Source organism: Metopolophium dirhodum, chromosome 4 (assembly GCF_019925205.1).
Source record: "Metopolophium dirhodum isolate CAU chromosome 4, ASM1992520v1, whole genome shotgun sequence".
In the NCBI taxonomy this organism is placed as follows: Eukaryota; Metazoa; Arthropoda; class Insecta; order Hemiptera; family Aphididae; genus Metopolophium; species Metopolophium dirhodum.
This window is the reverse complement of record NC_083563.1, coordinates 24,614,729-24,642,133: the sequence shown is the minus strand read 5'-3', so window position 1 is coordinate 24,642,133 and position 27,405 is coordinate 24,614,729. Positions and strand designations below refer to the sequence as shown.

The 27,405-nt window shown below is 33.6% G+C and overlaps 1 protein-coding gene across 5 annotated transcripts in view; it reads left to right on the top strand.

Moving 5' to 3' along the window:
- The window catches only part of LOC132943112 (titin), a 110,557-nt gene that overhangs the window by 80,028 nt on the left and 3,124 nt on the right, over positions 1 to 27,405 (top strand). For 3 of the 5 annotated variants that reach the window (XM_061011927.1, XM_061011931.1, XM_061011930.1), the window contains 23 exons: positions 13,086 to 17,657; positions 17,776 to 17,823; positions 17,956 to 18,075; positions 18,139 to 18,291; positions 18,631 to 18,803; positions 18,888 to 19,078; positions 19,240 to 19,847; positions 20,075 to 20,381; positions 20,456 to 20,822; positions 20,915 to 21,074; positions 22,355 to 22,621; positions 23,016 to 23,130; positions 23,198 to 23,352; positions 23,424 to 23,575; positions 23,633 to 23,768; positions 23,832 to 23,976; positions 24,050 to 24,313; positions 24,450 to 24,907; positions 24,982 to 24,996; positions 25,219 to 25,521; positions 25,814 to 25,968; positions 26,041 to 26,185; positions 26,293 to 26,367. In XM_061011927.1, coding sequence (XP_060867910.1) covers positions 13,086 to 17,657; positions 17,776 to 17,823; positions 17,956 to 18,075; positions 18,139 to 18,291; positions 18,631 to 18,803; positions 18,888 to 19,078; positions 19,240 to 19,847; positions 20,075 to 20,381; positions 20,456 to 20,822; positions 20,915 to 21,074; positions 22,355 to 22,621; positions 23,016 to 23,130; positions 23,198 to 23,352; positions 23,424 to 23,575; positions 23,633 to 23,768; positions 23,832 to 23,976; positions 24,050 to 24,313; positions 24,450 to 24,907; positions 24,982 to 24,996; positions 25,219 to 25,521; positions 25,814 to 25,968; positions 26,041 to 26,185; positions 26,293 to 26,367 — 9,084 coding nt within the window. The remainder of the gene's footprint in view (positions 1 to 13,085; positions 17,658 to 17,775; positions 17,824 to 17,955; positions 18,076 to 18,138; positions 18,292 to 18,630; positions 18,804 to 18,887; positions 19,079 to 19,239; positions 19,848 to 20,074; positions 20,382 to 20,455; positions 20,823 to 20,914; positions 21,075 to 22,354; positions 22,622 to 23,015; positions 23,131 to 23,197; positions 23,353 to 23,423; positions 23,576 to 23,632; positions 23,769 to 23,831; positions 23,977 to 24,049; positions 24,314 to 24,449; positions 24,908 to 24,981; positions 24,997 to 25,218; positions 25,522 to 25,813; positions 25,969 to 26,040; positions 26,186 to 26,292; positions 26,368 to 27,405) is intronic. The other 2 variants (XM_061011928.1, XM_061011929.1) reach the window with 2 other exon arrangements.

Below are 27,405 nucleotides of genomic sequence, written 5' to 3'. Positions count from 1 at the left end.
TGAAGAAGCTACCCCTATCACCGACGAAACTACATCAGTCGATATTAAAACAACAACGGTCATTGAAGGTGGTAAGAAAAAGGTTATCAAAAAGAAAACTATTAAAACTGTAAAAGCGGGAGTGGAAAGTGTAGAAGTTATAGAATCAAAGCCTGAGATTACTGAAATTGTTGAGGAGGAGCTTAAGCCATTGCCAGAATTAGAAACTGATAAACCTGAAGAAGCTTCCCCTATCACCGACGAAACTACATCAGTCGATATTAAAACAACAACGGTCATTGAAGGTGGTAAGAAAAAGGTTATCAAAAAGAAAACTATTAAAACTGTAAAAGACGGAGTGGAAAGTGTAGAAGTTATAGAATCAAAGCCTGAGATTACAGAAATTGTTGAGGAGGAGCCTAAGCCATTGCCAGAAATAGAAACTGATAAACCTGAAGAAGCTACCCCTATCACCGACGAGATTACATCAGTCGACATTAAAACAACAACGGTAATTGAAGGTGGTAAGAAAAAAGTGAATAAAAAGAAAACAATTAAAACTGTAAAAGACGGAGTGGAAAGTGTAGAAGTTATAGAATCAAAGCCTGAGATTACAGAAATTGTTGAGGAGGAGCTTAAGTCATTGCCAGAAATGGAAACTGATAAACCTGAAGAAGCTACCCCTATCACCGACAAAACTACATCAGTCGATATTAAAAAAACAACAGTCATTGAAGGTGGTAAGAAAAAAGTAATCAAAAAGAAAACTATTAAAACTGTAAAAGACGGAGTGGAAAGTGTAGAAGTTATAGAATCAAAGCCTGAGATTACTGAAATTGTTGAGGAGGAGCTTAAGCCATTGCCAGAAATAGAAACTGATAAACCTGGAGATGCTACCCCTATCACCGACGAAACTACATCAGTCGATATTAAAACAACAACAGTTATTGAGGCTGGTAAGAAGAAGGTTATCAAAAAGAAAACTATTAAAACTGTAAAAGACGGAGTGGAAAGTGTAGAAGTTATAGAATCAAAGCCTGAGATAACTGAAATTGTTGAGGAGGAGCTTAAGCCATTGCCAGAAATAGAAACTGATAAACCTGAAGAAGCTACTCCTATCACCGACGAAATTACATCAGTCGATATTAAAACAACAACGGTAATTGAAGGTGGTAAGAAAAAAGTGAATAAAAAGAAAACAATTAAAACTGTAAAAGACGGAGTGGAAAGTGTAGAAGTTATAGAATCAAAGCCTGAGATTACAGAAATTGTTGAGGAGGAGCTTAAGCCATTGCCAGAAATGGAAACTGATAAACCTGAAGAAGCTACCCCTATCACAGATGAGTCTACATCAGTCGATATTAAAACCACAACAGTTATTGAGGGTGGTAAGAAAAAGGTTATCAAAAAGAAAACTATTAAAACTGTAAAAGACGGAGTGGAAAGTGTAGAAGTTATAGAATCAAAGCCTGAGATTACTGAAATTGTTGAGGAGGAGCTAAAGCCATTGCCAGAAATAGAAACTGATAAACCTGAGGTAGCTACCCCTATCACAGATGAGTCTACATCAGTCGATATTAAAACCACAACAGTTATTGAGTCTGGTAAGAAAAAGGTTATCAAAAAGAAAACTATTAAAACTGTAAAAGACGGAGTGGAAAGTGTAGAAGTTATAGAATCAAAGCCTGAGATTACTGAAATTGTTGAGGAGGAGCTTAAGCCATTGCCAGAAATGGAAACTGATAAACCGGAAGAAGCTACCCCTATCACAGATGAGTCTACATCAGTCGATATTAAAACCACAACAGTTATTGAGGGTGGTAAGAAAAAGGTTATCAAAAAGAAAACTATTAAAACTGTAAAAGACGGAGTGGAAAGTGTAGAAGTTATAGAATCAAAGCCTGAGATTACTGAAATTGTTGAGGAGGAGCTAAAGCCATTGCCAGAAATAGAAACTGATAAACCTGAGGTAGCTACCCCTATCACAGATGAGTCTACATCAGTCGATATTAAAACCACAACAGTTATTGAGTCTGGTAAGAAAAAGGTTATCAAAAAGAAAACTATTAAAACTGTAAAAGACGGAGTGGAAAGTGTAGAAGTGATAGAATCAAAGCCTGAGATTACTGAAATTGTTGAGGAGGAGCTTAAGCCATTGCCAGAAATAGAAACTGATAAACCAGAAGAAGCTACCCCCATCACCGACGAAACTACATCAGTCGATATTAAAACAACAACGGTCATTGAAGGTGGTAAGAAAAAAGTGAATAAAAAGAAAACTATTAAAACTGTAAAAGACGGAGTGGAAAGTGTAGAAGTTATAGAATCAAAGCCTGAGATTACTGAAATTGTTGAGGAGGAGCTTAAGCCATTGCCAGAAATAGAAACTGATAAACCTGAGGTAGCTACCCCTATCACCGACGAAACTACATCAGTCGATATTAAAACAACAACGGTCATTGAAGGTGGTAAGAAAAAGGTTATCAAAAAGAAAACTATTAAAACTGTAAAAGACGGAGTGGAAAGTGTAGAAGTGATAGAATCAAAGCCTGAGATTACTGAAATTGTTGAGGAGGAGCTTAAGCCATTGCCAGAAATGGAAACTGATAAACCTGAAGAAGCTACCCCTATCACAGATGATTCTACATCAGTCGATATTAAAACAACAACAGTTATTGAGGGTGGTAAGAAAAAGGTTATCAAAAAGAAAACTATTAAAACTGTAAAAGACGGAGTGGAAATTGTAGAAGTTATAGAATCAAAGCCTGAGATTACTGAAATTGTTGAGGGGGAGCCTAAGCCATTGCCAGAAATAGAAACTGATAAACCTGAGGTAGCTACCCCTATCACAGATGAGTCTACATCAGTCGATATTAAAACCACAACAGTTATTGAGGGTGGTAAGAAAAAGGTTATCAAAAAGAAAACTATTAAAACTGTAAAAGACGGAGTGGAAAGTGTAGAAGTTATAGAATCAAAGCCTGAGATTACTGAAATTGTTGAGGAGGAGCTTAAGCCATTGCCAGAAATAGAAACTGATAAACCTGAAGAAGCTACCCCTATCACCGACGAAACTTCATCAGTTGATATTAAAACAACAACGGTAATTGAAGGTGGTAAGAAAAAGGTTATCAAAAAGAAAACTATTAAAACTGTAAAAGACGGAGTGGAAAGTGTAGAAGTTATAGAATCAAAGCCTGAGATTACTGAAATTGTTGAGGAGGAGCTTAAGCCATTGCCAGAAATAGAAACTGATAAACCTGAAGAAGCTACCCCTATCACAGATGAGCCTACATCAGTCGATATTAAAACCACAACAGTTATTGAGGGTGGTAAGAAAAAGGTTATCAAAAAGAAAACTATTAAAACTGTAAAAGACGGAGTGGAAAGTGTAGAAGTTATAGAATCAAAGCCTGAGATTACTGAAATTGTTGAGGAGGAGCCTAAGCCATTGCCAGAAATAGAAACTGATAAACCTGAGGTAGCTACCCCTATCACAGATGAGTCTACATCAGTCGATATTAAAACCACAACAGTTATTGAGTCTGGTAAGAAAAAGGTTATCAAAAAGAAAACTATTAAAACTGTAAAAGACGGAGTGGAAAGTGTAGAAGTTCTAGAATCAAAGCCTGAGATTACTGAAATTGTTGAGGAGGAGCTTAAGCCATTGCCAGAAATAGAAACTGGTAAACCTGAGGTAGCTACCCCTATCACAGATGAGTCTACATCAGTCGATATTAAAACAACAACAGTCATTGAAGGTGGTAAGAAAAAGGTCATCAAAAAGAAAACTATTAAAACTGTAAAAGATGGAGTGGAAAGTGTAGAAGTGATAGAATCAAAGCCTGAGATTACTGAAATTGTTGAGGAGGAGCTTAAGCCATTGCCAGAAATGGAAACTGATAAACCAGAAGAAGCTACCCCCATCACCGACGAAACTACATCAGTCGATATTAAAACCACAACAGTTATTGAGGGTGGTAAGAAAAAGGTTATCAAAAAGAAAACTATTAAAACTGTAAAAGACGTAGTGGAAAGTGTAGAAATTATAGAATCAAAGCCTGAGATTACTGAAATTGTTGAGGAGGAGCTTAAGCCATTGCCAGAAATAGAAACTGATAAACCTGAAGAAGCTACCCCTATCACCGACGAAACTACATCAGTTGATATTAAAACAACAACGGTAATTGAAGGTGGTAAGAAAAAGGTTATCAAAAAGAAAACTATTAAAACTGTAAAAGACGGAGTGGAAAGTGTAGAAGTGATAGAATCAAAGCCTGAGATTACTGAAATTGTTGAGGAGGAGCTTAAGCCATTGCCAGAAATAGAAACTGATAAACCAGAAGAAGCTACCCCCATCAACGACGAAACTACATCAGTCGATATTAAAACAACAACGGTCATTGAAGGTGGTAAGAAAAAAGTGAATAAAAAGAAAACAATTAAAACTGTAAAAGACGGAGTGGAAAGTGTAGAAGTTATAGATTTAAAGCCTGAGATTACAGAAATTGTTGAGGAGGAGCTTAAGCCATTGCCAGAAATGGAAACTGATAAACCTGAAGAAGCTACCCCTATCACAGATGAGTCTACATCAGTCGATATTAAAACCACAACAGTTATTGAGGGTGGTAAGAAAAAGGTTATCAAAAAGAAAAATATTAAAACTGTAAAAGACGGAGTGGAAAGTGTAGAAGTTATAGAATCAAAGCCTGAGATTACTGAAATTGTTGAGGAGGAGCTTAAGCCATTGCCAGAATTAGAAACTGATAAACCTGAAGAAGCTTCCCCTATCACCGACGAAACTACATCAGTCGATATTAAAACAACAACGGTCATTGAAGGTGGTAAGAAAAAAGTAATCAAAAAGAAAACTATTAAAACTGTAAAAGACGGAGTGGAAAGTGTAGAAGTTATAGAATCAAAGCCTGAGATTACTGAAATTGTTGAGGAGGAGCTTAAGCCATTGCCAGAAATAGAAACTGATAAACCTGGAGAAGCTACCCCTATCACCGACGAAACTACATCAGTCGATATTAAAACAACAACGGTCATTGAAGGTGGTAAGAAAAAAGTGAATAAAAAGAAAACAATTAAAACTGTAAAAGACGGAGTGGAAAGTGTAGAAGTTATAGAATCAAAGCCTGAGATTACAGAAATCGTTGAGGAGGAGCTTAAGCCATTCCCAGAAATGGAAACTGATAAACCTGAAGAAGCTACCCCTATCACAGATGAGTCTACATCAGTCGATATTAAAACCACAACAGTTATTGAGGGTGGTAAGAAAAAGGTTATCAAAAAGAAAACTATTAAAACTGTAAAAGACGGAGTGGAAAGTGTAGAAGTTATAGAATCAAAGCCTGAGATTACTGAAATTGTTGAGGAGGAGCTTAAGCCATTGCCAGAAATAGAAACTGATAAACCTGAAGAAGCTACCCCTATCACAGATGAGTCTACATCAGTCGATATTAAAACCACAACAGTTATTGAGTCTGGTAAGAAAAAGGTTATCAAAAAGAAAACTATTAAAACTGTAAAAGACGGAGTGGAAAGTGTAGAAGTTCTAGAATCAAAGCCTGAGATTACTGAAATTGTTGAGGAGGAGCTTAAGCCATTGCCAGAAATAGAAACTGATAAAACTGAAGAAGCTACCCCTATCACCGACGAAACTACATCAGTTGATATTAAAACAACAACGGTAATTGAAGGTGGTAAGAAAAAGGTTATCAAAAAGAAAACTATTAAAACTGTAAAAGACGGAGTGGAAAGTGTAGAAGTTATAGAATCAAAGCCTGAGATTACTGAAATTGTTGAGGAGGAGCTTAAGCCATTGCCAGAAATAGAAACTGGTAAACCTGAGGTAGCTACCCCTATCACAGATGAGTCTACATCAGTCGATATTAAAACAACAACGGTCATTGAAGGTGGTAAGAAAAAGGTCATCAAAAAGAAAACTATTAAAACTGTAAAAGATGGAGTGGAAAGTGTAGAAGTGATAGAATCAAAGCCTGAGATTACTGAAATTGTTGAGGAGGAGCTTAAGCCATTGCCCGAAATAGAAACTGATAAACCAGAAGAAGCTACCCCCATCACCGACGAAACTACATCAGTCGATATTAAAACCACAACAGTTATTGAGGGTGGTAAGAAAAAGGTTATCAAAAAGAAAACTATTAAAACTGTAAAAGACGGAGTGGAAAGTGTAGAAGTTATAGAATCAAAGCCTGAGATTACTGAAATTGTTGAGGAGGAGCTTAAGCCATTGCCAGAAATAGAAACTGATAAACCTGAAGAAGCTACCCCTATCACCGACGAAACTACATCAGTTGATATTAAAACAACAACGGTAATTGAAGGTGGTAAGAAAAAGGTTATCAAAAAGAAAACTATTAAAACTGTAAACGACGGAGTGGAAAGTGTAGAAGTGATAGAATCAAAGCCTGAGATTACTGAAATTGTTGAGGAGGAGCTTAAGCCAATGCCAGAAATAGAAACTGATAAACCAGAAGAAGCTACCACCATCACCGACGAAACTACATCAGTCGATATTAAAACAACAACGGTCATTGAAGGTGGTAAGAAAAAAGTGAATAAAAAGAAAACAATTAAAAATGTAAAAGACGGAGTGGAAAGTGTAGAAGTTATAGATTTAAAGCCTGAGATTACAGAAATTGTTGAGGAGGAGCTTAAGCCATTGCCAGAAATGGAAACTGATAAACCTGAAGAAGCTACCCCTATCACAGATGAGTCTACATCAGTCGATATTAAAACCACAACAGTTATTGAGGGTGGTAAGAAAAAGGTTATCAAAAAGAAAACTATTAAAACTGTAAAAGACGGAGTGGAAAGTGTAGAAGTTATAGAATCAAAGCCTGAGATTACTGAAATTGTTGAGGAGGAGCTTAAGCCATTGCCAGAAATAGAAACTGATAAACCTGAAGAAGCTACCCCTATCACCGACGAAACTTCATCAGTTGATATTAAAACAACAACGGTAATTGAAGGTGGTAAGAAAAAGGTTATCAAAAAGAAAACTATTAAAACTGTAAAAGACGGAGTGGAAAGTGTAGAAGTTATAGAATCAAAGCCTGAGATTACTGAAATTGTTGAGGAGGAGCTTAAGCCATTGCCAGAAATAGAAACTGATAAACCTGAAGAAGCTACCCCTATCACAGATGAGTCTACATCAGTCGATATTAAAACCACAACAGTAATTGAGGGTGGTAAGAAAAAGGTTATCAAAAAGAAAACTATTAAAACTGTAAAAGACGGAGTGGAAAGTGTAGAAGTTCTAGAATCAAAGCCTGAGATTACTGAAATTGTTGAGGAGGAGCCTAAGCCATTGCCAGAAATAGAAACTGCTAAACCTGAGGTAGCTACCCCTATCACAGATGAGTCTACATCAGTCGATATTAAAACCACAACAATTATTGAGTCTGGTAAGAAAAAGGTTATCAAAAAGAAAACTATTAAAACTGTAAAAGACGGAGTGGAAAGTGTAGAAGTTCTAGAATCAAAGCCTGAGATTACTGAAATTGTTGAGGAGGAGCTTAAGCCATTGCCAGAAATAGAAACTGATAAACCTGAAGAAGCTACCCCTATCACCGACGAAACTACATCAGTTGATATTAAAACAACAACGGTAATTGAAGGTGGTAAGAAAAAGGTTATCAAAAAGAAAACTATTAAAACTGTAAAAGACGGAGTGGAAAGTGTAGAAGTTATAGAATCAAAGCCTGAGATTACTGAAATTGTTGAGGAGGAGCTTAAGCCATTGCCAGATATAGAAACTGGTAAACCTGAGGTAGCTACCCCTATTACAGATGAGTCTACATCAGTCGATATTAAAACAACAACGGTCATTGAAGGTGGTAAGAAAAAGGTCATCAAAAAGAAAACTATTAAAACTGTAAAAGATGGAGTGGAAAGTGTAGAAGTGATAGAATCAAAGCCTGAGATTACTGAAATTGTTGAGGAGGAGCTTAAGCCATTGCCAGAAATAGAAACTGATAAACCAGAAGAAGCTACCCCCATCACCGACGAAACTACATCAGTCGATATTAAAACAACAACGGTCATTGAAGGTGGTAAGAAAAAAGTGAATAAAAAGAAAACTATTAAAACTGTAAAAGACGGAGTGGAAAGTGTAGAAGTTATAGAATCAAAGCCTGAGATTACTGAAATTGTTGAGGAGGAGCTTAAGCCATTGCCAGAAATAGAAACTGATAAACCTGAGGTAGCTACCCATATCACCGACGAAACTACATCAGTCGATATTAAAACAACAACGGTCATTGAAGGTGGTAAGAAAAAGGTTATCAAAAAGAAAACTATTAAAACTGTAAAAGACGGAGTGGAAAGTGTAGAAGTGATAGAATCAAAGCCTGAGATTACTGAAATTGTTGAGGAGGAGCTTAAGCCATTGCCAGAAATAGAAACTGATAAACCTGAAGAAGCTACTCCTATCACCGACGAAACTACATCAGTTGATATTAAAACAACAACGGTAATTGAAGGTGGTAAGAAAAAGGTTATCAAAAAGAAAACTATTAAAACTGTAAAAGACGGAGTGGAAAGTGTAGAAGTTATAGAATCAAAGCCTGAGATTACTGAAATTGTTGAGGAGGAGCTTAAGCCATTGCCAGAAATAGAAACTGGTAAACCTGAGGTAGCTACCCCTATCACAGATGAGTCTACATCAGTCGATATTAAAACAACAACGGTCATTGAAGGTGGTAAGAAAAAGGTCATCAAAAAGAAAACTATTAAAACTGTAAAAGATGGAGTGGAAAGTGTAGAAGTGATAGAATCAAAGCCTGAGATTACTGAAATTGTTGAGGAGGAGCTTAAGCCATTGCCCGAAATAGAAACTGATAAACCAGAAGAAGCTACCCCCATCACCGACGAAACTACATCAGTCGATATTAAAACCACAACAGTTATTGAGGGTGGTAAGAAAAAGGTTATCAAAAAGAAAACTATTAAAACTGTAAAAGACGGAGTGGAAAGTGTAGAAGTTATAGAATCAAAGCCTGAGATTACTGAAATTGTTGAGGAGGAGCTTAAGCCATTGCCAGAAATAGAAACTGATAAACCTGAAGAAGCTACCCCTATCACCGACGAAACTACATCAGTTGATATTAAAACAACAACGGTAATTGAAGGTGGTAAGAAAAAGGTTATCAAAAAGAAAACTATTAAAACTGTAAACGACGGAGTGGAAAGTGTAGAAGTGATAGAATCAAAGCCTGAGATTACTGAAATTGTTGAGGAGGAGCTTAAGCCAATGCCAGAAATAGAAACTGATAAACCAGAAGAAGCTACCCCCATCACCGACGAAACTACATCAGTCGATATTAAAACAACAACGGTCATTGAAGGTGGTAAGAAAAAAGTGAATAAAAAGAAAACAATTAAAAATGTAAAAGACGGAGTGGAAAGTGTAGAAGTTATAGATTTAAAGCCTGAGATTACAGAAATTGTTGAGGAGGAGCTTAAGCCATTGCCAGAAATGGAAACTGATAAACCTGAAGAAGCTACCCCTATCACAGATGAGTCTACATCAGTCGATATTAAAACCACAACAGTTATTGAGGGTGGTAAGAAAAAGGTTATCAAAAAGAAAACTATTAAAACTGTAAAAGACGGAGTGGAAAGTGTAGAAGTTATAGAATCAAAGCCTGAGATTACTGAAATTGTTGAGGAGGAGCTTAAGCCATTGCCAGAAATAGAAACTGATAAACCTGAAGAAGCTACCCCTATCACCGACGAAACTTCATCAGTTGATATTAAAACAACAACGGTAATTGAAGGTGGTAAGAAAAAGGTTATCAAAAAGAAAACTATTAAAACTATAAATGACGGAGTGGAAAGTGTAGAAGTTATAGAATCAAAGCCTGAGATTACTGAAATTGTTGAGGAGGAGCTTAAGCCATTGCCAGAAATAGAAACTGATAAACCTGAAGAAGCTACCCCTATCACAGATGAGTCTACATCAGTCGATATTAAAACCACAACAGTTATTGAGGGTGGTAAGAAAAAGGTTATCAAAAAGAAAACTATTAAAACTGTAAAAGACGGAGTGGAAAGTGTAGAAGTTCTAGAATCAAAGCCTGAGATTACTGAAATTGTTGAGGAGGAGCCTAAGCCATTGCCAGAAATAGAAACTGCTAAACCTGAGGTAGCTACCCCTATCACAGATGAGTCTACATCAGTCGATATTAAAACCACAACAGTTATTGAGTCTGGTAAGAAAAAGGTTATCAAAAAGAAAACTATTAAAACTGTAAAAGACGGAGTGGAAAGTGTAGAAGTTCTAGAATCAAAGCCTGAGATTACTGAAATTGTTGAGGAGGAGCTTAAGCCATTGCCAGAAATAGAAACTGATAAACCTGAAGAAGCTACCCCTATCACCGACGAAACTACATCAGTTGATATTAAAACAACAACGGTAATTGAAGGTGGTAAGAAAAAGGTTATCAAAAAGAAAACTATTAAAACTGTAAAAGACGGAGTGGAAAGTGTAGAAGTTATAGAATCAAAGCCTGAGATTACTGAAATTGTTGAGGAGGAGCTTAAGCCATTGCCAGATATAGAAACTGGTAAACCTGAGGTAGCTACCCCTATTACAGATGAGTCTACATCAGTCGATATTAAAACAACAACGGTCATTGAAGGTGGTAAGAAAAAGGTCATCAAAAAGAAAACTATTAAAACTGTAAAAGATGGAGTGGAAAGTGTAGAAGTGATAGAATCAAAGCCTGAGATTACTGAAATTGTTGAGGAGGAGCTTAAGCCATTGCCAGAAATAGAAACTGATAAACCAGAAGAAGCTACCCCCATCACCGACGAAACTACATCAGTCGATATTAAAACAACAACGGTCATTGAAGGTGGTAAGAAAAAAGTGAATAAAAAGAAAACTATTAAAACTGTAAAAGACGGAGTGGAAAGTGTAGAAGTTATAGAATCAAAGCCTGAGATTACTGAAATTGTTGAGGAGGAGCTTAAGCCATTGCCAGAAATAGAAACTGATAAACCTGAGGTAGCTACCCCTATCACCGACGAAACTACATCAGTCGATATTAAAACAACAACGGTCATTGAAGGTGGTAAGAAAAAGGTTATCAAAAAGAAAACTATTAAAACTGTAAAAGACGGAGTGGAAAGTGTAGAAGTGATAGAATCAAAGCCTGAGATTACTGAAATTGTTGAGGAGGAGCTTAAGCCATTGCCAGAAATAGAAACTGATAAACCTGAAGAAGCTACTCCTATCACCGACGAAACTACATCAGTCGATATTAAAACAACAACGGTCATTGAAGGTGGTAAAAAAAAAGTGAATAAAAAGAAAACAATTAAAACTGTAAAAGACGGAGTGGAAAGTGTAGAAGTTATAGAATCAAAGCCTGAGATTACAGAAATTGTTGAGGAGGAGCTTAAGCCATTGCCAGAAATGGAAACTGATAAACCTGAAGAAGCTTCCCCTATCACAGATGAGTCTACATCAGTCGATATTAAAACCACAACAGTTATTGAGGGTGGTAAGAAAAAGGTTATCAAAAAGAAAACTATTAAAACTGTAAAAGACGGAGTGGAAAGTGTAGAAGTTATAGAATCAAAGCCTGAGATTACTGAAATTGTTGAGGAAGAGCCTAAGCCATTGCCAGAAATAGAAACTGATAAACCTGAGGTTGCTACCCCTATCACAGATGAGTCTACATCAGTCGATATTAAAACCACAACAGTTATTGAGTCTGGTAAGAAAAAGGTTATCAAAAAGAAAACTATTAAAACTGTAAAAGACGGAGTGGAAAGTGTAGAAGTTATAGAATCAAAGCCTGAGATTACTGAAATTGTTGAGGAGGAGCTTAAGCCATTGCCTGAAATAGAAACTGATAAACCTGAAGAAGCTACCCCTATCACCGACGAAACTACATCAGTCGATATTAAAACAACAACGGTCATTGAAGGTGGTAAGAAAAAGGTTATCAAAAAGAAAACTATTAAAACTGTAAAAGACGGAGTGGAAAGTGTAGAAGTTATAGAATCAAAGCCTGAGATTACAGAAATTGTTGAGGAGGAGCCTAAGCCATTGCCAGAAATAGAAACTGATAAACCTGAAGAAGCTACCCCTATCACCGACGAGACTACATCAGTCGATATTAAAACAACAACTGTAATCGAAGGTGGTAAGAAAAAAGTGAATAAAAAGAAAACAATTAAAACTGTAAATGAAGGAGTGGAAAGTGTAGAAGTGATAGAATCAAAGCCTGAGATTACTGAAATTGTTGAGGAGGAGCTTAAGCCATTGCCAGAAATATTATCTTCTAAGCTGCATGAAGGTACTATACCCGATGTACACTTAGCAACACAACCCATTACACACTTTCACGATGACACATCACAAACATATGATAGTATGTCACATGACGATATACAATCTACATCTCCAGTTTATATTTCAGACAGTCTTATGTCAGGTATTGTATTTTATTATAAAAACTACACAGATATGTTATTTATTACTTATATTGAAGTGTGATCGTTTTTTTTCCTTGATATTTCCATTTTTTCATTCGTAATCACATTGCTTCATCTTCAATGAAGTTTTTATATTGATTTCTGTTATTTTGTCTTTTTTTGAAATAATGACTGTTTTTTCCTATTTATGTTATTTCAAATTATTTTATTTTATTGTTTTCTTTTTGGTTGAATTGTTCGGTATTGGACTTTCGGTTAGATACAATAATATATTTTGAATTATTTTTGTATAATTTTCATCATATTAGATTAATTTAACGTTAAATATTTTAATGATTTTAGTATTGGTGATATTACTTTTTACACTCTATCCAATATGATTTTCAATTATCCGGTTTTTACCAGGATTTTTTCATACAAATTGTTTTGTTGGTGATATAATTGATTTTTTTTTTTAATTTTGCTGACTTGAAATACAAATATTTGAACAATAGTATGGTGATTTTCACTAATCATGTTATAATTTGATATTCCAAAATGTTTTTCATTAACCAATTAATGATCTTTTTTAATTTAATATTCATACCAAAGCTAGATTCTTAAATTTGATTATTTACCTATTTCAGATGAATTAGTTAACGACGGTTTAAAAGAAGAATTGACTGATGAATTGATCGACTCTCCGTTCGATTCCAATACATCAAAACCAATGGTCAAGCCTGCAGTTATTGATAAAATAGATACCACTCCTTTTAAAGAAGTTGATATTAAAGAAGCTTTTTCGACTTTAAAACCAAGGAAGAAAAAGTCAGTTTCTGATGAAGAAGAAATAGTTAGTGTTACGTTCATTCCTAAACAAACTAAACCCAATGAGATAATTGAACAAGAATTTAGTATCAAAGCTCAAACATATGAAGAAGAAGAAATTTCCATGACGGGCAATGTAAAACTGCATCGAAAGTCAGTTATAGAAGAACCCATAAAAACATTAACTATAAATGAAACAAAGGAAATTCAATTCCTACCAGAGGATCTTATTAAGGAACTAAATGAACAAAACTCACATGATGAATATGTTCAGCCTTATAATCCTATTGAAAGAATAATAAAACCAGTAGAAGAGACTCTTGATCGAGTCTTAACTGATCAGGCTACCACTGATACGCCAAAAGTAATTACCAATCAGCTTGAAACTGTTAATGTTGAGCGTGAACCAAGTAGAAAACCTTCAATAATGAAAGATGAAGCAGTTAATGATATCACTAAAGAAAATATTGAAACTATTGTGAATGAAGCAGAACAACCCTTGGATGAACATGAAATCAAATTAATACCGAAACCAAAACGAAAGACTTCTCTCAAAAAGGGAACAAAAGAAAAATCTCCAGAACAATCTTCTGTAGTGCTTAAACGACCAAAGAAAAAAGAGGAAATACCACAAGAACCTACCAAAGATGTTTTTACGATTACAAAAATAATTGAAAAGCCAGAGGAAGTCCAAGAGGTAACTGAAAAAGTTGATGTAAAAATTGAACCTAAAAGAAAACCATCAATAAAGAAAGAAGAAGCAGCAGACGAGATAACGATTGAACAAATTGAAACTATTATAAAAGACGAACAGCCAAAAGAAGAAGTTGAAGTAGAGTTAAAACCAAAACGAAAGACTTCTCTCAAAAAGGAAACAAAAGAAAAATCTCCAGAACAATCTTCTGTAGTGCTTAAACGACCAAAGAAGAAAGAGGAAATACCACAGCATCTAGAAGAGCAAGAAGAAATGTTCACGTTTAAGAAAACAATTGAAAAGCCAGAAGATGTTCAAGCGATATCTGAAACAGTTGATGTGAAAATTGAACCGAAAAGGAAACCATCAATAAAGAAAGAAGAAGTAGCAGACGAGATAACGATTGAACAAATTGAAAATATTGTAAAAAAAGAAGAATTGCCCACAGAAGACATTGAAGTCGAGTTAAAACCAAAACGAAAGACTTCTCTCAAAAAGGAAACAAAAGAAAAATCTTCAGAACAATCTTCTGTAGTGCTTAAGCGACCAAAGAAGAAAGAGGAAATACCACGAGAACCTACCGAAGATGTTTTTACTATTACAAAAATAATTGAAAAGCCAGAGGAAGTCCAAGAGGTAACTGAAGCAGTTGATGTGAAAATTGAACTGAAAAGGAAACCATCAATAAAGAAAGAAGAAGCAGCAGACGAGATAACGATTGAACAAATTGAAACTATTGTAAAAGAAGAAGAATTGCCCACAGAAGACGTTGAAGTCGAGTTAAAACCAAAACGAAAGACTCCTCTCAAAAAGGAAACAAAAGAAAAATCTCCAGAACAATCTTCTGTAGTGCTTAAACGACCCAAGAAGAATGAGGAAATACCACAACCTCGAGAAGAGCAAGAAGAAATGTTCACGTTTAAGAAAACAATTGAAAAGCCAGAAGATGTTCAAGTGATATCTGAAACAGTTGATGTAAAAATTAAACCAAAAAGAAAACCATCAATAAAGAAAGAAGAAGCAGCAGACGAGATAACGATTGAACAAATTGAAACTATTATAAAAGAAGAACAGCCAAAAGAAGAAGTTGAAGTAGAGTTAAAACCAAAACGAAAGACTTCTCTCAAAAAGGAAACAAAAGAAAAATCTCCAGAACAATCTTCTGTAGTGCTTAAACGACCAAAGAAGAAAGAGGAAATACCACAGCATCTAGAAGAGCAAGACGAAGTATTCACAGTTAAGAAAACAATTGAAAAGCCAGAAGATGTTCAAGCGATATCTGAAACAGTTGATGTGAAAATTGAACCGAAAAGGAAACCATCAATAAAGAAAGAAGAAGCTGCAGACGAGATAACGATTGAACAAATTGAAACTATTGTAAAAGAAAAAGAATTGCTTACAGAAGACGTTGAAGTCGAGTTAAAACCAAAACGAAAGACTTCTCTCAAAAAGGAAACAAAAGAAAAATCTCCAGAACAATCTTCTGTAGTTCTTAAACGACCAAAAAAGAAAGAGGAAATACCACAGCATCTAGAAGAGCAAGACGAAGTATTCACAGTTAAGAAAACAATTGAAAAGCCAGAAGACGTTCAAGTGATATCTGAAACAGTTGATGTAAAAATTGAACCTAAAAGAAAACCATCAATAAAGAAAGAAGAAGCAGCAGACGAGATAACGATTGAACAAATTGAAACTATTATAAAAGAAGAACAGCCAAAAGAAGAAATTGATGTCGAGTTAAAACCAAAACGAAAGACTTCTCTCAAAAAGGAAACAAAAGAAAAATCTCCAGAACAATCTTCTGTAGTGCTTAAACGACCAAACAAGAAAGAGGAAATACCACAAGAACCTACCGAAGATATTTTTACTATTACAAAAATAATTGAAAAGCCAGAGGAAGTCCAAGAGGTAACTGAAGCAGTTGATGTGAAAATTGAACTGAAAAGGAAACCATCAATAAAGAAAGAAGAAGCAGCAGACGAGATAACGATTGAACAAATTGAAACTATTGTAAAAGAAGAAGAATTGCCCACAGAAGACGTTGAAGTCGAGTTAAAACCAAAACGAAAGACTTCTCTCAAAAAGGAAACAAAAGAAAAATCTCCAGAACAATCTTCTGTAGTGCTTAAACGACCCAAGAATAATGAGGAAATACCACAGCCTCGAGAAGAGCAAGAAGAAATGTTCACGTTTAAGAAAACAATTGAAAAGCCAGAAGATGTTCAAGTGATATCTGAAACAGTTGATGTAAAAATTAAACCAAAAAGAAAACCATCAATAAAGAAAGAAGAAGCAGCAGACGAGATAACGATTGAACAAATTGAAACTATTATAAAAGAAGAACAGCCAAAAGAAGAAGTTGAAGTAGAGTTAAAACCAAAACGAAAGACTTCTCTCAAAAAGGAAACAAAAGAAAAATCTCCAGAACAATCTTCTGTAGTGCTTAAACGACCAAAGAAGAAAGAGGAAATACCACAGCATCTAGAAGAGCAAGACGAAGTATTCACAGTTAAGAAAACAATTGAAAAGCCAGAAGTTGTTCAAGCGATATCTGAAACAGTTGATGTGAAAATTGAACCGAAAAGGAAACCATCAATAAAGAAAGAAGAAGCTGCAGACGAGATAACGATTGAACAAATTGAAACTATTATAAAAGAAGAACAGCCAAAAGAAGAAGTTGAAGTAGAGTTAAAACCAAAACGAAAGACTTCTCTCAAAAAGGAAACAAAAGAAAAATCTTCAGAACAATCTTCTGTAGTGCTTAAACGACCAAAGAAGAAAGAGGAAATACCACAGCATCTAGAAGAGCAAGAAGAAATGTTCACGTTTAAGAAAACAATTGAAAAGCCAGAAGATGTTCAAGCGATATCTGAAACAGTTGATGTGAAAATTGAACCGAAAAGGAAACCATCAATAAAGAAAGAAGAAGCTGCAGACGAGATAACGATTGAACAAATTGAAACTATTATAAAAGAAGAACAGCCAAAAGAAGAAGTTGAAGTAGAGTTAAAACCAAAACGAAAGACTTCTCTCAAAAAGGAATTAAAAGAAAAATCTCCAGAACAATCTTCTGTAGTGCTTAAACGACCAAAGAAGAAAGAGGAAATACCACAGCATCTAGAAGAGCAAGAAGAAATGTTCACGTTTAAGAAAACAATTGAAAAGCCAGAAGATGTTCAAGCGATATCTCAAACAGTTGATGTTAAAATTAAACCAAAAAGAAAACCATCAATAATGAAAGAAGAAGCAGCAGACGAGATAACGATTGAACAAATTGAAACTATTATAAAAGAAGAACAGCCAAAAGAAGAAATTGATGTCGAGTTAAAACCAAAACGAAAGACTTCTCTCAAAAAGGAAACAAAAGAAAAATCTCCAGAACAATCTTCTGTAGTGCTAAAACGACCAAAGAAGAAAGAGGAAATACCACAGCATCTAGAAGAGCAAGACGAAGTGTTCACAGTTAAGAAAACACCCGAGAAATCAATGTTATTGAATGAAGAATTCTCTGAAACTGTAGAGTTTAAAATGAAACCAAAACGTAATTCATCGGTTTATAATATAGATGAAGGAACTGAGGAATTATTTCAAATAGAATTAAAACCCAAAAAGGAATTGCAGGATATAATAATTTACGAAGAAGAATCGTTAGATTTTAAAGTTAAACGAAAGCCTTCATTACAGTCTTTTAGTCAAGGTATGCATGTTATTTAAATATTTTATACCTATTTTTTATACCTCTTAGTATTACGTCATTTTTTTAACTCATTTTTACTATTTTTTTTTTCTTTAAATGTTATTCATATTTGATGCAGATGGAGCTGAGTTGAAAATAATTCAAGAAAAAGATATTTTTGTGAAGGGTACGGCGATCTCTGCTCAGTTTTTATAGCTTTCGCTATTGTTTTTAGTCGTCACATCTGCTTTACACGCTTCACATTATTCATTGAATTATTATTTCTTTTTAATTATAAATATGAATGGACTTGTTTCAGATAATTCCACTTTACAAGAAGATAGTCATGATGGTGAGACAATGTTTGCAATCCGCTCATACATTGCTGAAAATGAAGATGCTTTAGACTTAGTTGAAGGTGAAAAAGTTTATGTTATAGGTAAGTTAATATTCTTATTTACAAATTTACCAAAAATATATTTTTTATTTTTTTCTATTTTAGAAAGCAATAACCAAGAATGGTGGTTTGTTAAAAAACATTTAACAGAAGAAAAAGGTTGGGTTCCTTCTATTTATTTGAGAGATGAAGCCAGCTATATGCGGTACGTACAAAAGAAATTACATGAAAAGATTGATAAACTACCAATTTTCCAAAGTAAGCAATAAAATATATAGAAATGTAATATTAATGTTTAGTATTTTTATTTAATCATATGATACCCGTATTTATTGTATCTGACAGATATGCTCTACATAGTTGTATATTAAGTTAGAAATTAATATACGTATAAAATAAGAATCTATTGAGAGAACTTAGATAATATTTTCTGATCATTAAGGTTAATACTAAGCCTATTTAGTATCAATTAGCACTTTAAAAAGTGTATTGATTATTTAATATACTGTGTGGTTGTAAATCACAGATAAAAATACCGGTATTATAGGTGCACATTAAGTTTGAATGTTTGATTAACCATAAAATAAATTTTCCAAGGACATGCTTCAACAGAAAAACCTTCAGCTCCACGTTTTGTCGAAAAACTCCAACCTAAACATGTGCCAGATGGTGGCACTGTTCAGTTTGAATGTCATGTGGAAGGAAATCCTAGGCCTCAAATCACATGGTTTAGGCAAACAGCAATAATTAAACCCTCTCAAGATTTCCAAGTAAGTAAAAATTTAAGTTTTGGTACTAACTTATTTTTAAATTAATATATATTTTTCTATTTTATCAAAATTAATTAATTTTAGATATTCTATGATGAAGACAATGTAGCAACATTAATTATTAGAGAAGTTTTTCCTGAAGATGCTGGCACATTTACGTGTGTTGCCAAAAACGTAGCTGGATTTGCATCAAGTACTACGGAGTTAACCGTTGAAGCTCCATTATCAGACCATGGTTCTGATGTAACAGGTCTCTCCAGAAAGAGCATGTCTAGGTATTTATAATTTAAAATTTAAACCTGTAACTCAACCCATTATTATGTATATTTAAATATAAAACTTAAACCATTAACAATGTTTATCGAGCTACTGCGTATTATAAAAACATGGTTTACATAACGACTATTTTATTAAAGAGTGTGTATGGGATTTTCAGAGAATCGTCATTAGCTGATATACTAGAAGGTATACCACCAACGTTTTCACGTAAACCCAAAGCTACGTGTGCATCAGAACACTCAGATGTTATAATTGAATGTCGTCTTGTAGCCGTGCCGGAACCAGATATATTCTGGAATTACAATGGCAGAGAAATATCGATCACAGATTCCATAAAAGTGAATACATATTCAGATATGCACTTCTATGTGAGCTGCATTAAAATTAATGACGTTCTAAAAACTCAAGAAGGCGTATACTCTGTAATAGCAAGAAATAGAGAGGGTGAGGCTAAAATGGATTTGGTTCTCAAAGTTAAAACTGGATTACCAGAGAAACCACAAATACTTGAACCTTTATACGACATAACTATAAACGAGGGAGAGACTGCCGTTTTGAGTACTCAAATTAGTGGAGAGCCCCAGCCTATGGTCGAATGGCTAAAAAACAGTAAGAAAATAACAGATATCAAAACTTTCGTGACCAAAGATGGTGTCCATTCATTAACCATCGATAACCCAACTCCACGTGATTCCGCAAAATACACTGTTATCGCTTCAAACAAGCTTGGTAATGCACAAACCACGTGTTTTCTGGCAGTTGAAGGTACGTGCTATATGTTTGTATAAACTTAATTACATAATCAAACTAAGTCAAAGAAAAACATTCATGATTATTATATTTACTTTATATTATAATTATTATTTCTACGTTAGATAACAATATAAGCAATTAAGTCCAAATTAATAACAAATGAAATCATAAAAGTCACATCTTATTTTCCCAGAATATAATGATATTTAACTGAATAACTATTTAAAATAAATTCACAGAACTCCCTGGTCCACAAGCGCCGCTGTTTATTGAACGTTTCCAAGAACAAACCGTCAAAGAAAAAGGAACTATAACATTAATTGCTAAGGTAACCGGAAATCCAGTTCCAATAGTTTCTTGGTTCAGAAATAATAAACCATTACTTGCTTCATCAAAGAAAAAAGAAGTATTTGATGGTGAAAATATAGTTTTGGAAATCGTAAATGCTGATAGTGAAGAAGACGCCGGTGATTACAAATGTGTAGCATCAAACACATTTGGTACTGCCACACATGGCGCTAGGGTGTCGGTTGATGTACCACAAGTGTAAGTATATAAATTGATGATTTATTTTTGTTTTTATATAATATATATTAATTATTGTATTAATAACATTATAGGAAATTCACCCGACCATTGACAGACGTGGAAGTAGATGAAAAACAATCAATTTATTTAGAATGTGAAACATCACACACAGTTTCCACAAAATGGCAATTGAATGGCAAAGACCTCACTGGTATGGATCACAGAGAATTGCACCAAGAAGGACGATTCCATCGTTTAATTATCAAAAAATCAAGCATTCTCGATTCTGGAAAATACACTTGTCTGGTTAAAGACCAGATTACTTCCAGCATAGTAGTAGTTCACGATGTAAAAGCAGAGTTTGTTAAGAAACTTGAAGATGTTGAAGTAAAAGAAAACGATTGTGCTATTTTGGAGGTTGAAGTTTCTTCAGAAACAGTAAATGTTACTTGGCACAAGGTAAGTAAATACAAAATACCTATATCTTGTTTTAAATAAAAGCAGTAACCACGTATAAGTAATATTCATTTTTATGTTATTTACATGATAAGAACGGTGAAATGCTTACGGATGGTATGAACAATAAAGTATTCTTTGAAAAGGAAGGTCAAACACGTAAGCTAATTATTCGAAGCATATCTGTTCACGATGACGGTGAATATACGTGTTCATTGGGTGAACAAGAATGCACAGCAGAAATAAATGTTATAGGTATGTATTATAATATTATTTTGTATTTAAGTACCCATATTATAGTAATCAATGTAATATTAATATAGCTAGGTAAATATACATACCCAAGTCTGAAAATGTAATCAACCCTTCATTAGTCACTCGATATTTTGTATTTACAGTCATCCCAATTATATTTATTTTCTAAATCATTCAAATTATTTTTAATTTGTATTTTATTATTATTTATGTATATTTGAAACATCATAATAAAATAAATGTACATGCCATTAACGATTTAAAATGTTTTATCATAATATGATAAAACATATATTATATAACATCTTAAGATTAAGATGGATTGTAAGAAATATATATTACTTTCTTAATTTGTCCATAAACATAATGTTTATTACATCGACATAATAAGTTAGACGGTTAGTTCCACGGTGTATATTTGTATCCCAGTCAACTTAGGCTCAAATATACTAAAATATAAATAGACCTAACCCAAAACTAAATATAAATAGGTACCTGTCCATTGAAAGTACATGGAAGTTGTGCTACATTAGTGAATATTTGTTTGGTTTATAGAACCCTGAAATTTGGAATACATATATAACCCAAATGACTAATTAAGGGTTAATACTTAATTCTCTTTTTTGCACATCAGTCAACAGTATATTTGAATTTCTCTGATTTTGTTTTAAATTATAAATGGAACTTAATATTTATTTTATAAGTCTTGAAACTTATTTAGTTTGTAATATATTAGTGAATTTAATTTAAATACACTAGGTTATCCATTTAACTGGTTATAGTGGTTACACAGTATTAATACTTTTTAAAATTTTGAAAAAAAGTATTTGTATATTATTATTTATAGTTTAAATTATTTATTGCACTAGATTTTATAAACAAATCTTTCATACTAATAAAAATATATTCATTATTTGTATATTTGCCTACATTTTAAGGAAGGATTTTCTTCTGATTACAACAATTAAAATAGGTCATTAAAAATAATTGTAAAATTTAGTATTTATTTATTTACATTCCATCAAAAAATTAGATCTTTTTGTAAAAAATTAGTGCGTTATAAAAGTTTAAAATTACATGATATATAAGATTTTCTCAAAATAAAAATAACTCCCTGAGTGAAAATTAATGTTGGTAGCTACTTAAATAGATTAAACAATATGCTTTAAAAGTTATTATGAGTATAGTATAATTTTAAATCTTTTAATATAATACCAATATTATTTTATGTTTATACTTCAATAATATACTGAATTCAAATTAAATTTGTGATTTTTCAGAACTTGCACCACAAATAATAAAAAAACTAAAAGATCAAAAAGTTGCTACCGGTGAACAAGTATTATTTGAAATAGAATTAACTAAAGGTGATGCATTAGTTAAATGGACCAAAGATGGCAAGGAATTACAGTTAAATAACAATGTGAGATTAACCATTGATGGCAAACGACAAAAATTAGAGATAGTCAAAGCTACAAGAACTGATACTGGGGTTTATGGATGTCAAGTTCATGAACAAACTTGTACAGCAAAATTAACGGTTGAAGGTAATAATATTTTTATTGTATTTTTATAGTTTAAACAGATATTTTAAACAACGAAAGCGTATACTCCTGACAATCGACTAAAGCGTAGGTACTCAGTGAACGAATACGATTTTTTTATGTAAGACCTGATGATATTCACAAAATTAGCATTTACATTTTTCACATTAGCATTAGGCACTTATAGGAACACAAAAATAACCAGATTCTACACGTAAATACCTGTTTTAAAAGTTCTTAATATGTTAGATTGTACTTTGTCCACTTATTAATCAGAGTAGTGTTTGTATCCGAACGACTGACCACTAAACGCGGTTCACCGGAACTATTACATTATAAAATAATATGTACAAACATTTTCTTGAAAACCCAAACCAATAATTCCTGTTTTCTATAGAACCAAGAGCCAGTTTTGTGAAAAAATTACCTGATATCACACTCGTTGTTCAAGGTAGTGATATTAAACTTACAGTTGAGCTTTCCAAGCCGGATGTACCTGTAAAATGGCTAAGGTACTTATGAGTGTCAAATTGTTATTTAATTCATATTTTATTTAACGTTGAAACCTTTACGATTTAGATCAGGTAAAGTTATAAAAGAATCTGATAAATATGAAATAATTTCTGAAGGAGCCGTCCATACTTTACTTATTAAAAAACCTACTACTGATGACGAAGCAGAATATATATGTACTGCTGTTAACGTAAAAACATCAACGAAATTAAAAGTTGAAGGTACTACTTATATTGTTGAATTCTATTAGAATATCAATTTTATTTATTTTAATATAACCTATAATTTTCAGTTAAAGAAGAGCCACCCAAAATAAATGACCTTCCAAAAGAATATCGTTTGAAAAATGGGGAAGAGCTAAACGTGGATGTAACATTTACATCAACACCGTTGCCGACAGTGGAATGGTTTATCAACGGAAGTGTACTAATAAAAACAAATAGAGTATGGGTAATTTTTATTTATTTAAAACAAAAATCATTAATTACATTTTTGGTTTAGGTGTCCTATTCTATTAGTGAATCATCGGCGAATTTGACCATCTCGAAGATAGAAGAAGTAGACACGGGTGTCTTAACATTAAAATTAAAAAATATTTATGGTGAAACTACTGCGGATATGAACATTATTGTTATTAGTGAGTATTTAATTTTTTTTCCTAACAAACGTGATCAATAATGATTTATTATACATATTACAGAGGTACCTGGAGAACCAGGTGTTCCAGATGTTATTGAAGTCACAGACACTTCAGTCACACTTCACTGGAAACCTCCACAATTTGATGGGAATTCACCTATTGAAGGTTACGTTGTTGAATACCACGACAAAGATGAATTTATGGTGTAAGTAAACAGAAATATTATATATTTAAATGTCTTCAGTTGTACATGCATTTTTATCAAAATTATTTATCAGGTGGCATAAAGTACAAGTGACAGATACCACACACGAAGTCACAAGTTTAGTAACTGGACATGAAATAATGTTCAAAGTGGCAGCGATAAATTGTGCTGGAATAGGTCCTTCATCACACAATACAAAATATATAAAGATGGCAAGTCCAGGATCATTTACTCCACCCGTTATTCAGGAACCTTTATCTGATTTATCAATTGGAATGGGTAAATCGGCAGTGCTCCAATGTGTAATTACTGGGAAACCCACGCCGGATATTAAATGGTAATTGTGTATACGACCTAATTGCGTCATAAATTTTAAAAACCTAACATTTATCTTATTTGTAGTATTCATAGTTTAATTAATTAAGTACTAATTTTTAATGGTTTTCAATCTGACGAAATAATTATATTTAAAGGCTTAAGAACAAAACATTATATAAAACAAAGACAACGTCCTTTGAAAACCATGTGGCTAAGTTGACGATCGCCGAGTGCAACGAATCTACAACAGGCACTTACACATGCCAAGCAACCAACGGAGCCGGTACTGCGCAAACATCATGCAAACTCAGCGTACAAGATGTACCTAAAATTGAAGTCCGTGAATCGGAGACTTCGCAAATGATTAGGGTGCGTAATCAGTGGAAGGTCAAAGCTACATACAAGGGTTATCCAAAGCCAACCATTTCGTGGCAGAAGAACAGCCAACCGTTACCGGTGGCTGATAAACACATAAGCGTATATGACGACAACGACGAATGGTCATCGACAATAGCTATTTACTCGGCGGAAAGACCTGACACCGGCGTCTACACAATAACCGCATCAAACGCTGCCGGCACGGCCACGTGCAATCTGAACCTCAAAGTTATTGGTGAGTATGCCGATTTTTCGGGCTTTTAACGACCATCGATAAAATATTATATTAACGTGTAGTATTGTGTTTAGAGCCGGCTAAGGACGGTAAGGGATAAACAAAATTCTCTCTGGTTGGTAATGTTTTGTTCTCGCCCATTATGTCAATCCCGTTATTTTGTTGTTATTTTTTACCCCTTTCTCACAGGGAATGCAATCGTGAAAAATCCACTATATGTGTCTTAACATTCTCACCCAATTCAAAAACGAATACTTAATTTCAATTAGTCTAGTGTTTATTCTGAAACACTGTTTTAATTTCGTATACAGATAAACCAAGCGCGCCGCAAGGCCCGATGCGCATCAAAGAAATCAACTCGGACTCTGTGACGATCGAGTGGAACAAGCCATCCGATGACGGTGGGTTGGACATATCAGCATATCAGGTTGAAAGGTGCAACGTGGGCAAGATGATCTGGTCCAAGGTGGCTGACGTAGACCACGACGTGTCAGCTTACAGCGTGCAAAAGTTACACGAAGACGCCGAGTACATGTTTAGAGTTTGCGCTCAAAACGCTGTTGGCGCATCAGACTTTTTGGACAGCGAACCTGTCACCGTCAAATGTCGATACCGTAAGTAAATTGACTCAATATGAATAAGTAATTTCGTTCATTACACGACGGTGAACATAACTGCAGTGATATCTAGTCAGTTCATATTCACATTTTAAATCAACCCAAAAACATAAAATGCAAATGATAGATAATATTATGAAAAGAGACATGCATATATAAATTGCAAGGGGACGCAATAAAAATATACATTTTTTTTAACCTTTAAAAACAATTATGCTCAAAAACAGTGTAATAATAATATATAAAAACTATTGACGAGATGATTAATATTTTTATTTAAACGCCGCAGATAAACCGTCAGCACCACAGGGCCCTTTGCAGATCACGGGTGTGACGGATACGTCGTCAACAATCGCTTGGTTACCACCTTTGGATAATGGTGGAATAGCAATCGAAGACTATTGCGTAGAAATCAAGGAGATAGACAAAAAAGCTTGGAGAAAGGTATGTTAAATAAATTATAAACAAAGTGTAACGTAAAATATGTGTAATCGGCCTTGGCTTTCCGATATTCAGATTGGTTCCACGAAAGACTTACACATAAAGATGTTAGACTTGAAGAAGGGGTCGTCCTACGACATCAGGATTACGGCTAGGAATCATGTGGGCTACGGAAAACCATATCAACCAGACGAACCGATTGTGGCGGGCAAACGCATAAGTAAGAAAAAATTAATTTCGTAAAATACTTGCTGTCTGTATTAGTACCACTTTACAGCAGTGTAGACAAGCTAATGCTTTTTTGCTTTTATTAATCTGCTTATATAGACTTTAGAAATGGAATATCCGATGAAACACTATACGTGCTTATGGGAATATTCCCGACCAGACCAAAAGTTTCCGGTAAGTAATTATTTCTCTGCTTTGGCCGCTATGTTTAAGTCTTGTCAACCAAAGTTTAACGTATTATTTCGTGATAATGTCTATAATAGAAACCATTTTGACCCAACGCATTACAATTGTAATGAGTAATGACTATACCAGCTATGTTCTATATGATTATAATATGAAATATGAATAATAAATATAATATGAAAGTATGCTTATCAATAGGTATCATGTCTCTTCATTCCCAGCATCTGTTCTAACAATGGAATGTTATTATTCTAATGATTATTTTCTAGTTTATTTTTTTTTAACTTGGACAAATATTTCATAGAATCTTATTTTTTGTTTTAATAATTTAATCAATAAAATTGTAATATTCTAGTTAATATTTAATATTTTGTTTTAATTTATGATGAGATATGAGAAATCACTGTCACCAAAAAATATATATTTTCTAACAAACCGCATATTATTTACTCGATAATTGCATTATTGTCTAAAAACGTAATTATTTAATCTTACAATATAGGTACCTAGTTCATTTATTATTTATAATTTTATAACATTGAACATAAATCATGCGAATGTAAATAATGAAAATCCTATTATATAATAATTCGGCAAATAATCTTTTATTTTATTTAGTTGCATAAATAAATATAGATTACCCATAGAATTTAAAATATTAAGACCTTAAAAAATAATTGTTTGTTTTTTTTGAATAAGTGAGTTATCTTATGAGTAATCTAAATATATTAATGTTGATCGGTATCGACGACTATAGACTGTAATGAAAGTACTAACCTGCTAAATTTAAGCTTGTTTGAATATTTCTACTTGATTAGTTTGCTTGTTGGTAGTGAAAACCATATTGCTAAACCGATATGAATCCATATAAATTGTATTTTATTCAAATTAATATATATATTATTTTCAATTGTGATGTTTATTAACAACATCGGTTAAAGAAACCTCTCAATGTTCCGTTGTACGAAGTGTCTACAAAGTTCAAAAATATTTTGAAGCTTAAACAAATATAACATTTCAAAACTC